Source organism: Lepus europaeus, chromosome 14, assembly GCF_033115175.1.
Source record: "Lepus europaeus isolate LE1 chromosome 14, mLepTim1.pri, whole genome shotgun sequence".
NCBI lineage: Eukaryota > Metazoa > Chordata > Mammalia > Lagomorpha > Leporidae > Lepus > Lepus europaeus.
The window spans coordinates 44465325-44481815 of NC_084840.1; the positions used below are offsets into that span (position 1 = coordinate 44465325).

Consider the following 16491-nt stretch of genomic DNA (forward strand, 5'->3'; position numbering starts at 1 on the left):
GAGCCACTGCCAATTCATCCTCCACACTAATGCCAGCAAAAATATTTCTTGAAATAGAAATTCTGTATCTTAGCATTTCTTTACAGCTTTTAAAATTTAGTTCAATATCCTGAGTTGGTCTTAACCTGGTTCTTTATGACCTAGTAACTGTTTACTCTTTGGTTCTCTATATGTTGACTCAACCACATGTATTTTATCATATCACAAATATTCTCTTGCCAAACTCTCATAATATGAAAAAATTCTATATATTTTTATGCTCCACACAAGCTTTTTCTTTTAAAAAATTTTTATTCATTTTATTTGTTTCAAAGAGAGAGATAGAAAAAGAGAGAGAGAGAATTTCTCCCTTCTGTTGGTCTACTCCCCAAATGACTGTAATGGCTGGGGCTGAACCATGCTGATACTGGGAACCAGTAACTCATTCTGGGTCTCCCACGTGGACAGCAGGGACCCAACTTCTTAAACCATCATCAGTTGCCTCCCAAGATGAGCATTGCCAGCAAGCTCAAATCAGGAGACAGAGATAAGAACACAAACACAGGGCACTTCAAAGTCTCTTCTTATTTCCCATAAATATCTTGTATCCTTCTTCACATAGCAGATGAACTTATCATCCTTTCAAAGTTCGTTTTAGGCATCACTTGGCCAAGAAGTCTTCCTTGACTCCCCTATAATATATGCTTTATTCCCTCTGTGTTCTTTTAATGAACTCAGACATAGTCCATTTGCTCATTTATTTACTCTGTTATTCAGCCATCTGTCCATCCATTCACTTGCCAGTGATATATTTACCTACCATATACCATGTTTTATGAATGGTGTTGTTGTTACAGGGGTAAAAGGACTGATACCACTCATGCTTCCATGGAATTATAATCCTGATCACAATCTTTTTTATTTTTATTTTTCCTCTGAAATTTTATTTGGCAAAGCAGCACTGCATAAACTGGGCAGTAACAAAAACACAGTTTACACAGCATGTTAGATTTATATACATTATTAGCAGCAAATTAAACACACACACACACACACACAAAACAATGCTAAGCTACAAGTCCCCTATCACTTTTAGAGAAAAAGAATGAACTATGTCAGTTATGTCCTATCTGAACAACAGAGTGCTTACACCTGCCATCTTAAGTTTCAATATTTACAGATGTCTAGTTTGAAGGTAACAAAGCAACTGACTGTGTCTCCAACATGCTATTCTATGACACCACATCAAAAGCTTATAAAAGAAGCTCATCTCTATTTTCTTAGTAGCATCTAACAGATATCCAAATACCAAGAATCTTAACTTGTGAATGGTGGTGTTATGTGATACACAGAAGAAATTTGATAAATTAACATCAGAACAAAATTAAGTATCCAAGAAAAGGAAAACCACTCCTCAAAATCAGTCATAAACTAAAATTTTTCCATTTTGCAGAACCCCTTCTTTTCCTATTTTGAAGTAAACTGTGGGCATGTGAAAGAAGTAACACACACACTCCTATTCTGCAGCCTTCTTCTGCCAGTCAGGCTCTGTGCCTCTTTGAAGAATTAGAAAACCCTACAAAACCACACATTTTCATGCTGCAAATAACAGTGTGACAAAGCCCAAAACAAGCTGTGATGCTGTTGGTTTCCAAAAAGCTTTGAGGACTGAGATGAGCAATCCACTGAAATATCATAGGCTCGTCAAACTGATGTTCTTAGAGTTCATCCCTTGCATGTGTGGAAGAAGAAAAGAGCAGAAGATAAAATCACTTCTACCGAGACCATTGCTTTTTTTTTTTTATCTGTTAAAGGCACATATATCACCCCCATCAAAGGCTTCATTTTGACGCTGCCATCTTGTAGCTTATTGTAGTGCTCCAACATTTGGTTTCCACCTGCAGGACCAACTGGCAATATTAATCTTCCACCAGGCTTTAACTGGTCTATTAGTGCCTGGGGCTCGACTGGGGCTATGGCTCCAACATGAATAGCATCCTATGGGGATTCTTCAGCATAGTCCATTCGCCCATCCCCCACAACCAGGTGTACTCTCCCTGAAGACAAAACTGTTGGGTCATCCTTTCTGACGTTGTTTATTGAGTTGTCTACTAGCTCTTTAATGTGATCAATTCCTATGACTTTTCCAGTACATCCCACCGTACGTGCAATACATGCAGTAAGAATTCCACTTTCAGATCCTACATCAAGCGCTTTAGCTCTTTCATGTAATTGATCAAATAGAAGTTATAGTGCATATGCATGCATGTATGTGTGGAGCACTGACTGTTGCTTGGAAACCTATTGATTGTGCAGAATCCATATAACGGTTACATTTGGCATAGTGGGAATGATCCGTAGCCAGCATAACTTCAAATACTTTATCTGTCTTTATGATAACATTTTCTGAGGTGAGCAGCAGGGCTGCTCCTACAGCGGTCCAGATTGTTAGACAGTAGACTCCCTCTGTCCTGCCTCACCCAACCCCGTCCACTAATATTTGGGTTAATTAGAATCAAGGCTGGAGTGACGGAGCTGAAATGATCATCTTAATAGAACCCCAAGGGCAATGACCGTCTCCGACCCGAGTATACCAGCCTCCAGCCGATCATAATCTTTTTCAGATTTATTTTTTATTTGAAAGTCAGAGTTACAGAGAGAGAAGGAGAGAGAGAGAGAGAGAGAGAGAGAGAGAGAGAGAGAGAGAGAGAGAGAGAAAGAAAATCTTTACTGGTTCACTCCCTAGATGGCCCCAACGTTTACCCCATGTTGGTATAAGGTCCCAGCCACTTGGACCATCTTCCACTGTTTTCCTACTCCATTAGCAGGGAGCTGGATTAGAAGTGGAGCAGCTGGGACTAGAATCAGTGCCCAAATGGCATGTCTGTATTGGAGGTAGTGGCTTTACCTGATACACCAGAATGTCAGCCTCTTGTACACAGTCTTATCTTGGGAATCATGGAGAGATATATACGTGATATATATACGTACTTGTCTATATATGATCTTGTGGTAGAAATGGCATATTTGACACATGACATTATATGTTTATTGAGTAATTTAATATGTAAATTAATTCTATCAAATTATCTGCAAATCTTCTAATTTTTGTAATTTTGGAAGTTAAAAACTCGTTGTACAAAACTTTCATATGAAGACTCCTGGTTTGCTGTAACTTTGAGTCTTAAATGTGTATGCATATGGGCAACAAATTCATTGTAGCAGTGGAAAAATAAAGTTTATTTACCAGGTGAGCTAGCTTTATTCAGACCTTGATTTGTTTTTTAAAGTGCTTTTATTTCATTTATTTGAAAAGCAGAGTAACAGAAAGAGAAAAAGAGACAGAGAAAGAAATCTTTCATCCCCAGTTTCACTCCTCAAATGGCTGAGCCTGGCTGAGCCAGGAGCCAAGAATTCCATTTGGGTCTTCCATATAGGTGGCAGGGGCCCAAGCCCCTGGAGTATCTTCTGCTGCCTTTCTGGACACATTAGGAAGAAACTGAATCAAAAGTGGAGCAGAGGGGCCAGCACTGTGGCTTGGTGGATAAAGCTGCTGACTGCAGTGCCGGCATCCTGTATGGGTGATGGTTTGAGTCTCCACACCTCCACTTCTGATCTAGCTTTCTGCTATGGCCTAGGAAAGCAGTAGAAGATGGCCCAAGTCCTAGGGCCCCTACACCCACATGGGAGACCCAGAAGAAGCTCCTGGCTCCTGGCTTCGGATTGGCCCAGCTCTGGGCAGATGATAGTTTAAGAAGTTGGATCCCTGCCATCCATGTGGGAGACCCAGAATGAGTTACTGGCTTCCAGTTTCAGCTTGGTCTTGCCCCACCTATTGCAGTCATTTGGAGAGTGGACCAGCAGATGGGAGATCTATCTTTCCCATTACAGCTATTTGGGGAGTGACCCAGTGGATGGAAGGCCTCTCTCTTTCCCTCTGCCTCTCTATAACTCTCCTTTTCAGGTAAATAAATCAATCTTTTTTTTTTTTTAAGAAATGGAGCAGAATGGTGCTCTGGCATTGCCCAGCAGTTCCACAACCTAGCCCAGTGACTTTTTTTTTTTTAAGGATTTATTTATTTATATGAAAGTCAGAGTTACACAGAGAGAAGGAGAGGCACACACACACACACACAGAGAGAGAGAGAGAGAGAGAGGTCTTCCATCTGCTGGTTCACTCCCCAACTGGTCGCAACAGCCAGAGCTGAGCCGATCTGAAGCCAGGAGCCAGGAGCTTTTTCCAGGTCTCCCATGTGGATTCAGGAGCCCAAGGACTTGGGCCATCTTCCGTTGCTTTCCCAGGCCATAGCAGAGAGCTGGATTGGAAGTGGAGCAGCTGGCACTCAAACCAGCACTCATTTGGGATGCCAGCACCGCAGGCTGCAGCCTTACCTGCCTTGCCTCAGTGCCAGCCCTTAGGGCACTGACTTTCATGCTTCTTTTTCCTTCTCTGTCTCCTCCCTCTCCTCCTCCTCCTTCTTCTTATTCTCTTCTTTTTTCTTTTTCCCTCTTCTTCCACCTTCCTCCTCCTCCTCCTTCTTCATCATTTGAAAGGCAGTGTTAGATAGAAGGAGAGAGGAAGAAGGGGGGGGTAGGGAGAGGGGGTGAGAGAGAGAGAGGGAAGAGGGAGAGAGGGAAAAGGGAGAGAGGCAGAGAGGTATCTTCCATCTTCTGGTCACTCCCTAAATGGCCATAATGGCCAAGTAGAAGCCAAGAGTACTTGGGCCATCTTCCCCTGCTTTTCCTAGGTGCATTAGTAGGGAAAGCAGGGAACTGGATCTGAAATGAACAGACTGGACTTGAACTGGCACTCATATGGGATGCTGGCTTTGTAAGTGGTGGCTTAACCCACTGTGCCACAATGTCGGCCGCAACTTTGATTCTTAGTGTCTATATCTAACTTCCATGGTTCCTGCTGATCTCCCAAGCGTTGTTCTTGGGCTTCCTGTTTATTTAATGAGCGTTGACTAGCCTTTCTATGACTTTCTAATGCACATTAACCTATTTTTATACTTTTGAAGACTATTTTCTATTTTAGTATTTTTAACATACTAAGAATTAGAATATATATATATATATGCATACTACACAAAGGAGTTTAGCAGATTAGCCAATACTATCGATTATTCTTTATAGTATTTAATACAAAGCATATACAGAAGGTTTCATTGTATATAATCTTTAAAGCAATGGAAAACCTACTGAATGGCCTCTCTGTTTTATTTCTCATCAAGGTACTTTGCCAGTGGACCTTCCAGCTCCTCCAGAAACTTCAGTTCCAGTAACGTTACCTCCACATAACTGCACAGACAATGAATTTGTCTGCAGGTCTGATGGCCTCTGTGTTGATAAGATTCAGAGATGTGATTTTAGATATGACTGCCCTGACCAATCCGATGAATCATCCTGTGGTAGGTGAATTCCTAAAATAGATAAGAAAATACTAGTATAATCTCTGAGTAGCACGCCTAGGACCTTAGTTATTTATTTTCAACACGGTTATTTGTACAGAAAAACATACATCTTTTCTGATAAGGCCAACCCACATATAAGTGTCTTTATATTAATGTTCTGGATTCAGAATCATTGTTTTCTTGAACTTGACTTGACTCTGGGAATATTATTTACTAGGTCTTCTCTATCTATCTCCCTTTTTGCTTCTTCAAACTGTCTAGAAGGTGCTGCTTAGGAAGCAAACTTTATAATTCTCTCAAATTAATAAAGTCATTCAAATTCTGCCTTTACCAAAATGTACACTTATGATTAACTTGAATATTATATAAAATATGCAGAGTTCATACCAAAAAAAACCCGTTTTAAGCCAGATAAGACCTTCAATTTGTGTTCTGGTGAAAGATGGTTTTCATTTATTGGTAGCTGCTGCTACATGGCTTTTCCTAGATTAATTGAAGGCATATTATTTAATTTAAAATTGAACTTCTCAGCAAAGGATGTGGTCTGAGAAGGGAAAGATTAATCTGGGTCTGAACAGGTGAAGCAGCAGATCAGAAGGAAGGCTCACTCGGCGCTATGTCCCCTTTCCTCAATCTTTGTTAAGTAGGATATAAATTCACGCTGTGTCTCAAGTCTGTTGATAATGTTAAAGATTCAGAACAAACATGATACAGAATATAGCGAAACTCTTTTGTGTCATATCAACTTTGTCAAGATATTCTAGAACTTACGAGATATATTAAGGTTCATATTTATTATTTTAACCTAAATATTGTTTCTTAATATACAAGTGTACCAAACATTAAATAACTAGACCCCCCTCCACACACACCCAAATCATAAAGTCAAAGCTTTCTCACTCTGTGAGTGAGATGAGGCAGTAATTAAGTCATGTTAGGTGGGGATACCTTGCATCACAGATGTAAGGTGACACCATGGGAGATGCTATGGTTTTCAGACTTTCTCGTGGAATAACTGAAATCTAATAATCACATATATGTGTAGTGTGTGTAAAAGTTCATAATACTGACTATCTTCATTGTTCTACTTTGTAATTTTAGTTATTTGGATTATGACTAGAAGGAAAGTTTTGCTAAATTCTTTAAATGTCCTATATTAATATCATCTGTATATTTTTAATGAAAATTATTTTGAATAAATATTAATTGAATTATTACTATTTCATTTATAAACAAGCTATGTAGTCTTACCATCTATCCATTTTTTCTAAGATCAACTAATATAAATCTGCTTGACCCCTACAGTCTTATATTTTCTATTTTTAAAAAAATGGTAGTAAGAACATAAAATATGAGATAAACCTTCTGAATAAATTGCTAATTGCACAACATGAGGTATAATATTGTACAGCAGATCTCAAGGGCCCATTCATCTTGCTTGACTGATGTTTTGGCCATCTGTTTTTTGAAAGATTTGAAATTTTATCTGTTTAATTATATAAAAAACCAGATTAGATTGAATCTTAAATCCTCCTCATGGGATAAATATGATTGTATCATCTAGAATCATATTATCAGAGATTGAATAATCATTATTTTGATTGATAATCATTAAGATTAATAATCATTATTATCAGAAATTGAATCACACACTTGCATGTCATGACTGGACAGCACTTTTCTTCAATGGAGTGTTTCCTTTTCAGAATATATGTGAACTCATATTCTAATTGTGTACTTGGTGGTAGTGGTATGCCATGACTCTAAACTATCATTCAAAAACAGATGCTCATACCAGGTTTTTAGCAATGTACCTAAGAGCTCATTGAATTGAATGTGTTTCTTTTATTTATTCAAGTAGTGGGATGTATGATAGGTATATGCTCATATTGAGAGAGCAAGATAAATAGAAAGTTCAGAAAGCACTTTCATGTAAAAACTATATATTTAAAAATCATTAAACTTGCAATTTGTATAGTAGAATAATCACTGTTAGAGTCTGAAAATATGTCAAGGAGTCAGGTTCAAAGTAAATGTTACTGTAAGTCTCCTTTGAACTTGAGTAGCTTGGAAGTTGCAATAATCCCTTTAGAGACTGAGCTAAAAATCCAGCTAGGTGCTATTAGTGTCGATAAAGGAGAATAGACTTGCTAGGACTTGGAGTTCATGCAGGCAAGTGTATGTCATAGTGGATGAGACTGGCAATGATCAAATTGCTGCTCTAGCCTCCTCATGAGAGCAGATTCTTAGTGTATTCACTTATTCTCATATTTCAGTCACTATACATATTTAAACAGAATAAACCTAGATTTTTTTGGAAACTTTCAATGATTTCACAAACATTGGTATAGTTTTTTTTTTTTTAAAGATTCATTTGTTTCTTAAAGGCAGAATTACAGAGACAGAGACACACAGAGAGAGAAAGAGAGAGAGAGAGAGAGAGATCTTGCATTCATTGGTTTACTCCCCAAGTGGCCACAATGGCCAGTGTTGGGACAGGCAGAAGCCAGGAGCCAGGAATTCCATCTGGGTCTCGTGTGTGAGTGGTAGAGGCCCAAGTACTTGGGCCATCTTCAGCTGGCTTCCCAGGCACATTATCAGGAAGCTGGAGAAGACTTGAACTGATGCCCATATGGGTACCAACGTTGCAGGTGGCAGCTTAACTCCTTGTGACACAGTGACAGCCTCTGGTATAATTGTTTTAATAATACATAGAAGTTAGGTTATAATAAGAATAAACAAAGGATAGGAAAGGGCTGGTGCTGATAGAAATTGCTGTTTATTGACATTTTCTTTTTCCCACCTTAACCAAGTTTCAGAAGTTTGCAGCTTTGAAAACAGAAGCTTGTGTAAATGGTATCAGCCGATTCCAGTGAATATACTTCAGGATTCAAACATATTCAGATGGGGGCTTGGCAATGGGATCAGCATTCATCAAGGAGAAGAAAACCACAGGCCGTGGGTGGATCATACCAAGTAAGTGGCCCTAGGTTTTGAACACATCTCCTAAGAAAGGCTTATCAAGTGGCTGACAAATCCCTGCCTACCTCACACACCTTAATATAGGCCAGTGCTGTTGTAAAGATGAATATTTAAAGAACAAAAGGGCTAAGTAGATTCTTTCATTCAAAATTCTGTTTGAAAACAATGCTTGACACTCTTGAATATTATTCATAAAACTGGAGAAAATCATACACAAAATTTATTTGTAATATATTGCTCTTTATAAATCACTGTTAATATTTTGTTTTTAAAATTATCAGTGCTCTGCACCCATCCTGAAGTCCCCTCCTCTAGTCTTCTTTTCATTCTTCCTCTAGGTAATTATCTCTCCCTCATCTTCAGTCTCTCTTCTTCCTGTTAACTACTTCCCCTTTCCCTTTCACTCTCTCCTCTTTTTCACTCTTTTGTGTGCTTGTTATTCTCATATGAACACAAGTAATGTGCAAATTATCTACACAGGTATATGGACAGATTTTTTATTCTGTGGTAAACCATACTATTAATTTTCATTACAATATGATTTGCTATTCACTGTAAGGGCATTAGGAAATTTATCTTTTACAAGTTGGTGGACTTTGCAGTTAATTTTGGTTTATCCCAGTTTTATGAAGTTGGCGCAAAAAAAAAAAATGTGATGTCTACCATGTGAGAAACACCATTCTAGGCACTGGAGATGAGCTTACAACTAAAACAGATGATACTTGCTGTCCTTAGGGAGATGGGCAATAACCCCATAACTATAAAGCATGGACAGACTAACAGGTGCTGTAAAGAAAATGGAAACAAGGAAAGGATTAGTGAGTGATGGATTCTTGCTGAATGGGACCCAGATGTAAAGGCCTGGGGCTGGGATCATGCAAGAAGTACAGTGTAGTCATTTGATATACAGACATCAAGTGTTATTTTTTTCTTATTGTATTGACCATTAGTTTTTTTTTTTTACAAGCAGAGTGGACAGTGAGAGAGAGAGACAGAGAGAAAGGTCTTCCTTTGCCGTTGGTTCACCCTCCAATGGCTGCTGCAGCTGGCGCACCGTGCTGATCCTATGGCAGGAGCCAGGTGCTTCTCCTGGTCTCCCATGGGGTGCAGGGCCCAAGCACTTGGGCCATCCTCCACTGCACTCCCGGGCCATAGCGGAGAGCTGGCCTGGAAGAGGGGCAACCGGGACAGAATTCGGCGCCCCGACCGGGACTAGAACCTGGTGTGCCGGCGCCGCAAGGCGGAGGATTAGTCTGTTGAGCCGCGGTGCGGGCTGACCATTAAATCTTAATTTAATTTTTTACTTTTGTGAATGTGTGAATATTTAATAACTTTAGTATATTTGATGTATTTTATATTGATTTTTCCAATTGTTTATTGTTTTTATTTTATATCATGTTTTGCCAATTAATATTTGTCACAGTGATTACATGCTCACAGTCTAAAATGTTTGACAGTCTTATAATGGTAAACGGCTGTCATTATTTCAACAATCCAATTCTGAAGATATTGTATTACATCCTAAAATCTTATAATTATTAATCTATATTTTGCTAACTTATTTTTTAGGACTGGTTATGGTTGGCTATTAATATTTGTAAGACAATATATTAATATAGTCACTTCTTGACTTAAACAGTTTAGGCTTTATTTTCTGTCTTCCTATTACTAGAAAGGAACCTCTGTTACCTCCCTAATTTCCTATGTTCACGCATTCTTTTTGATGTATTTATGCATAATTTTGTTTAATTTTTTGACCTAGCAGCGTTCTGATTATTTTCTTCATTTCTGGATTAGATGATGGTTGCTCACTTTATTTGTCATATTTTTGTTCCCATTGAAAATAATTGCCTCAACTCTTATTTTATTTATTTTTTGGATGCTTTACACACTTAATGCTTTTTCTTCCTAATGTCCATGCTGCTTTTCAAGTGTTCAAGTGTATAACTCATCTCTCCACCCTCTTTTTCTGTGGAGACCGCTCCCCCCACCCTTGATCACTTGACCCTGTGGTCCCTTGCTAATCTACTGCACAGTTGTTTTCCTGGTACATCCCTCAGCCACTATATGGTCTTGAGTCCCTGGATTCCTCAACATGGTGACTTCCTATTCCTTGATTTACATTTTTACTCCTTGCATTATTTGTTTCTTTATACTCTTCTCTGTTTGTTGAACGTTTTTTGAGTGTGTATTAGAGATATTTCTCATTTGTCTGATTATTCCAGGTCTCCACTAATGTTTAAGAGTGAGACTCTTAAGAGTTAATTTGAAGATCTATCTATGTCATAGTCCCCATATGTGGTAACCTTGACTGTCATGATAATTTCATGATGTTTTAATAGATGTTTCCATGGTGTTTTTTGAAGTATGAATGTCTTCCAATTTTAACTTAGATAATTTATCTTTCCCTTAGAATCTTTTCATATGCTATTTGTATAAAAACATTCTCACCTTAAAGCTATATATACAACATATATATGTGTATATATATATGTATATATATACATATATATATATAGTTACCCAATGTAGTTTTTTAAAAAAGATTTATTTTATTTGTTTGAAAGACAGAGTTACAGTTACAGTGAGAAGTGGAGACAGAGAGAGAGGTCTTACATCCACTGGTTCACTCCCCAAATGGCTGCAACGGTTGGAGCTGAGCTGATCTGGAGACAGGAGCCAGGAACTTCTTCTGGGTCTCTCACAGGAGCACAGGGGCCCAAGGACTTGCACCATCCTCTACTGCTTTCCCAGGCACATTAGCAGAGAGCTGGATCAGAAGTGGAGCAGCCAGGACTCAAACTGGCACCCATATGGGATGTTGGCACTACAGCTGGGGCTTTAACCTGCTGCGCCACAGTGTTGGCCCCTCCAGTGTACTTTTTGTTTGTTTGTTTTTAAAGATTTATTTATTTATTTGAAAGGCAAAGTTAAAGATCTTCTATCTGGTGGTGCACTCCCCATGGGCTTGGGTTGGTCTAGTCCAAAGCCAGGAGCTCCATCCATGTCTCCCACATGGGTGGCAGGGGCCCAAGTACTTGGACCATCTTCTATTGCTTTCCCAGGTACTTTAGCAGGGAGCTGAATTGGAAGTAGAGCAGCTGATACTTGAAGTGTGGCCTATATGGCATGCCAGCATTTCAGGCAATGACTTAACCTGCTGTGTCACAATGCTGGCCCCATCCAATATAGGTTTTATTAGGACCTGTCTACAGGGGTCAGAATCTAATGGTCTTTCAGGTCTTTTGATTATCATTTTGGTTAACTGACTACAGTGAACCATGATCTTTTTTTTTTTTAAATCAAGGGTGTTGAGCCTTTGATTTTCTTTTTACAGATTTATTTATTTGAAAGGCAGGGTTATAGAGAGAGGGAGAGACAAACAGGTCTTCTGTCTGCTGGTTCATTGCCCAAATGGCCACAATAGCTGGAGCTGGGACAGGCCAGAGCCAGGAGCCCTGAGCTTCTTCTGGGTCTTCCACTTGCATGCAGAGGTCCAAGCACTTGGTCCATCTTCCACTGCTTTCCCAGGTGCGTTAGCAGGGAGCTGGGTTGGAATTGGAACAGCTGGGACTCAAACCAGCACCCATATTGGATGCCAGTGCTGCAGGTGGTTGCTTAACCCATTGTGCCACAATGCCAGCTCTGAGCCTTTGATATTTAACAATCTTCCAAAAGTCAAATTTCTGATTAGATCTTTTGACTTAAAATTTCCTTTGGAACATTCCAGAATGGTCATTGGACCCTAAAAGATAAATTGAATTAGGATGGATATGTTAAAATGCATGGAGAGTCTGATCCAATAAGCAATAACATAGCTTGAAATTTTATTTCCTTTAAGATTTATTTATTTGAAATGCAAAATGACAGGGATAAAGGATGAGGGGAGGAGAGATGGGGATAGGACAGGGGAAGGAGAGAAAGAGAAAAGACTTTATCTGTTGAATCATTCTCCAAGGGATTATTACCACACCTGGGGTTAGGCTGGGCTAAAGCCAAGAGCCAGGAACTCCATCCACGTCTCACACATAGGTGACATGAGCTCAAGTACTTGGGGCATCATATGTTGCTTCTCAGGCACATTGGCAGGGAACTACATCAGAAGCAGAGAAATTGGGGACTCCAGTGGACACCCTGATAAGGAATATAGATTTCTTTTTCTTTAAGATTTTATTTATTTATTTGAGAGGTAGAGTTAGACAGAGGAAGGGACAGAGGAAAAGGATTGCCATCCTCCTGGTGCACTCCCCAGATGGCCACAACGGCTAGAGCCAGGAGCTTCTTCAGTTCTCCCACACACATGTAGGGACCCAAGCATTTTGGCCATCTTCTGCTTTTCCAGGCCATAGCAGAGATCTGGATCAGAAGAGGAGCAGCTGGGACACAAACCAAAGCTGCTGCAGGTGGAGGTTTTGCCCACTATACCACTGCACTGGCCCAGTAATGGAGGTTTTTAAAGCTGCAGGTAAACCCACTGTGCCACAGTGCCTTCTCTTTTGAGATATATTTCTGTGAATGTCTTATTAATATTGCATGAAGTTCCTATAAATCTGATCGTTCTGGGGTTAGGGTTTGGTTCAGAAGTTAAGATGTTGCTTGGGATGTCCCACATCCCATTTTGCCATGCCTGGATTCAAGTCCTGGTTCCATTTCAGATTCCAACTTTCTGCTAATATGCTCCCTGGGAAGCAGCAAGTGATGGCTGAGGGGCTTGATGCTTGCCACTCCCTTGGTGTGAGGTTTTTAGTAATTTTGAGAGCATATTTGATGGGCTATACTAGATTACTAAGATTTACAGTGTAAATGAACTGCTTAAAGTTGATCCAAATCATTCTGCATGTGATGACCTGTCTAATGGACAGTAGTATGCACTTGAGTTGAAGAAACAAAAATGATATTTGAAAGGAAATGAATTGAATGTTCAGCATGGACTGATGAAGGGCATTTATGGCCACCAGGTTTTTTCTGAGTCTTGACAGCTTCCATTGCTAAGGGATCTGCACTGCCACTCATCATGGAGTTAATAGGATAATACCGAGTGTGGAAAAGTGTTGATGGAGTGACTGTTCCAATATGTCACCATGCACACTACACTAAAGCTCAGGTCCTGAAACCTTGGTTTTGTATCTCATGACTTATCAGAGTACCTCTGACCTGCTGGAAGTGTACAACTCTTGGAAGCTTGAGATGAAGCTTGTTAGAGAACATCTTCCCCAGAAGCAGACAACTTACAATGTGGACAACCTTTCCCAGCATGATGGAGCTGAACTATCATAATGAGACTTTTTTTTTTTTTTAATTAAACTTTTATTTAATGAATATAAATTTCCAAAGTATAGCTTGTGGGTTACAATGGCTTCCCCCCTCCCATAACCTCCCTCCCGCCCGCAACCCTCCCCCCTCCCGCTCCCTTTCCCCCTCCATTCGTGTAAAGATTCATTTTCAATTCTTTTTGTATACAGAAGATCAGTTTAGTATATATTAGGTAAAGATTTCAACATTTTGCCCATATAGCAACATCAAGTGAAAAAACTACCATTGGATTACTAATTATAGCATAAAATAGCAATGTACAGCACATTAAAGACAGAGATCCTACATAATTTTTTTTCAAAATAATTAATTTTCTATGCCATTTCCATTTTAACACCAGGTTGTTTTTTTTTTTTTTCATTTCCAATTCTCTTTATATACAGAAGATCACTTCAGTATATAATTAGCAAAGACCTCATCAGTCTGCGCCCACACAGAAACGCAAAGTATAAAAATACTGTTTCAGTACCAGTCGTAGCATCACTTGGCTTTAGACGACACATTGGGGACAGATCCCGCATGGGGTGTAAGTACACAGTGACTCCTGTTGCTGACTTAACAATTTGACACTCCTGTTCATGGCGTCAGTAATCTCCCTGGGCTCTAGTCATGAGTTGCAAGGGCTATGGAAGCCTTTAGGGTTCGCTGACTTTGATCTTATTCCGATAGGGTCATAGTCAAAGTGGATGTTCTCTCCTCCCTTCGGAGAAGGGTACCTCCTTCTTTGATGGCCCCGTTCTTTCCACTGGGATCTCACTCACAGAGATCATTCACTTAGGTCTTTTTTTTTTTTTCCCATGGTATCTTGGCTTTCCATGCCTGCTATACTCTCATGGGCTCTTCAGCCAGATCTGAATGCCTTGAGGGCTGATTCTGAGGCCGGAGTGTTGTTTAGGACATCTGCCATCCTATGAGTCTGCTGTGTATCCCACTTCCCATGTTGGATCTTTCTCTCCCTTTTTGATTCTATCAGTATTAGCAGATACTTATCTTGTTTGTGTGATCTCTTTGACTCTTAGACCTATCAGAGCTATCAATTGTGAGCTGAAATTGATCACTTGGACTAGTGCGATGGCATTGGTACATGCCATCTTGATGGAATTGTGTTGGAATCCCCTGCACATTTCTAACTCCCCCATTTGCAGCCAGTCCGATTGAGCATGTTCCTAATTGTTTACCTCCTCCCTCTCTTTTTCCACTCTTAGATTTAACAGGGATCACTTTTCAGTTAAAATTTAAACACCTGAGAATAATTGTGTGTTAATTACTGAGTTCAACCAATAGTACTAGAACAACAACAACAACAACGAATACTAAAAAGGATAGAGTATTACATTGTACATCTAAAGTCAGGACAGGAGCTGATCAGTTCATTGTTGCTTATAGTGTCCATTTCACTTAACAGGTTTTCTCTTTGGCGCTCAGTTGTCACCGATCAGGGAAAACAAATGAAATTTGTCTCTTTGGGACTGGCTTAATTCACTCAGCATGATGTTTTCCAGATTGCTCCATCTTGTTGCAAATGACTGGGTTTCATTGTTTCTTACTGCTGTATAGTATTCTATGGGGTACATGTCCCATAATTTCTTTATCCAGTCTACTGTTGATGGGCATTTGGGTTGGTTCCAGGTCTTAGCTATTGTGAATTGAGCTGCAATAAACATTAATGTGCAGATGGCTTTTTTATTTGCCAAATTAAATTCCTTTGGGTAAATTCCAAGGAGTGGGATGGCTGGGTTGTATGGTAGGGTTATATTCAGGTTTCTGAGGAATCTCCAGACAGACTTCCATAGTGGCTTAACCAGTTTGCATTCCTACCAACAGTGGGTTAGTGTCCCTTTTTCCCCACATCCTCTCCAGCATCTGTTGTTGGTAGATTTCTGAATGTGAGCTATTCTCACCGGGGTGAGATGGAACCTCATTGTGGTTTTGATTTGCATTTCTCTGATTGCTAGTGATCTTGAACATTTTTTCATGTGTCTGTTGGCCATTTGGATTTCCTCTTTCGAAAAATGTCTATTGAGTTCCTTGGCCCATCTCTTAAGTGGGTTGTTTGTTTTGTTGTTGTGGTTTTTCTTGATTTCTTTGTAGATTCTGGTTATCAATCCTTTATCTGTAGTATAATTTGCGAATATTTTTTCCCATTCTGTTGGTTGCCTCTTCACTTTCCTGACTGTTTCTTTCGAGGTACAGAAGCTTCTCAATTTGATGCAATCCCAAATGTTAATTTTGGTTTTGACTGCCTGTGCTTTTGGAGTATTTTCCAGGAAGTCTTTGCCTGTGCCTATATCTTGCAGGGTTTCTCCAATGCTCTCTAATAATTTGATGGTTTCGGGTCGTAGATTTAAGTCTTTAATCCATGTTGAGTGAATTTTTGTGTAAGGTGATAGGTATGGGTCTTGCTTCAAGCTTCTGCACGTGGAAATCCAATTTTCCCAGCACCATTTATTGAATAGACTGTCCTTATTCCAGGGATTAGATTTGGATCTTTGGTCAAATATAAGTTGGCTGTAGATGTTTGGATTGATTTCTGGTGTTTCTATTCTGTTCCATTGGTCTATCCATCTGTTTCTGTACCAGTACCATGCTGTTTTGATAACAACTGCCCTGTAGTATGTCCTAAAATCAGGTATTGTGATGCCTCCGGCTTTGTTTTTGTTGTACAGGATTGCTTTGGCTATTCGAGGTCTTCTGTGTCTCCATATGAATTTCAGCATCATTTTTTCTAGATCTGTGAAGAAGGTCTTCGGGATCTTGATGGGTATTGCATTGAATGTATAAATTGCTTTTGGGAGGATAGACA

The 16491-nt window shown here is 39.5% G+C and overlaps 1 protein-coding gene and 1 pseudogene across 1 annotated transcript in view; one reads left to right on the plus strand and one right to left on the minus strand.

Moving 5' to 3' along the window:
• MALRD1 (MAM and LDL receptor class A domain containing 1) overlaps nucleotides 1-16491 on the plus strand; it is a 405586-nt gene that overhangs the window by 113680 nt on the left and 275415 nt on the right. Inside the window, exons 16-17 of the mRNA XM_062210772.1 lie at nucleotides 5214-5390; nucleotides 8207-8369. Of these exons, the coding sequence (XP_062066756.1) occupies nucleotides 5214-5390; nucleotides 8207-8369 (340 nt within the window). The remainder of the gene's footprint in view (nucleotides 1-5213; nucleotides 5391-8206; nucleotides 8370-16491) is intronic.
• Nucleotides 1705-2591, minus strand: LOC133773818 (protein-L-isoaspartate(D-aspartate) O-methyltransferase-like; annotated as a pseudogene).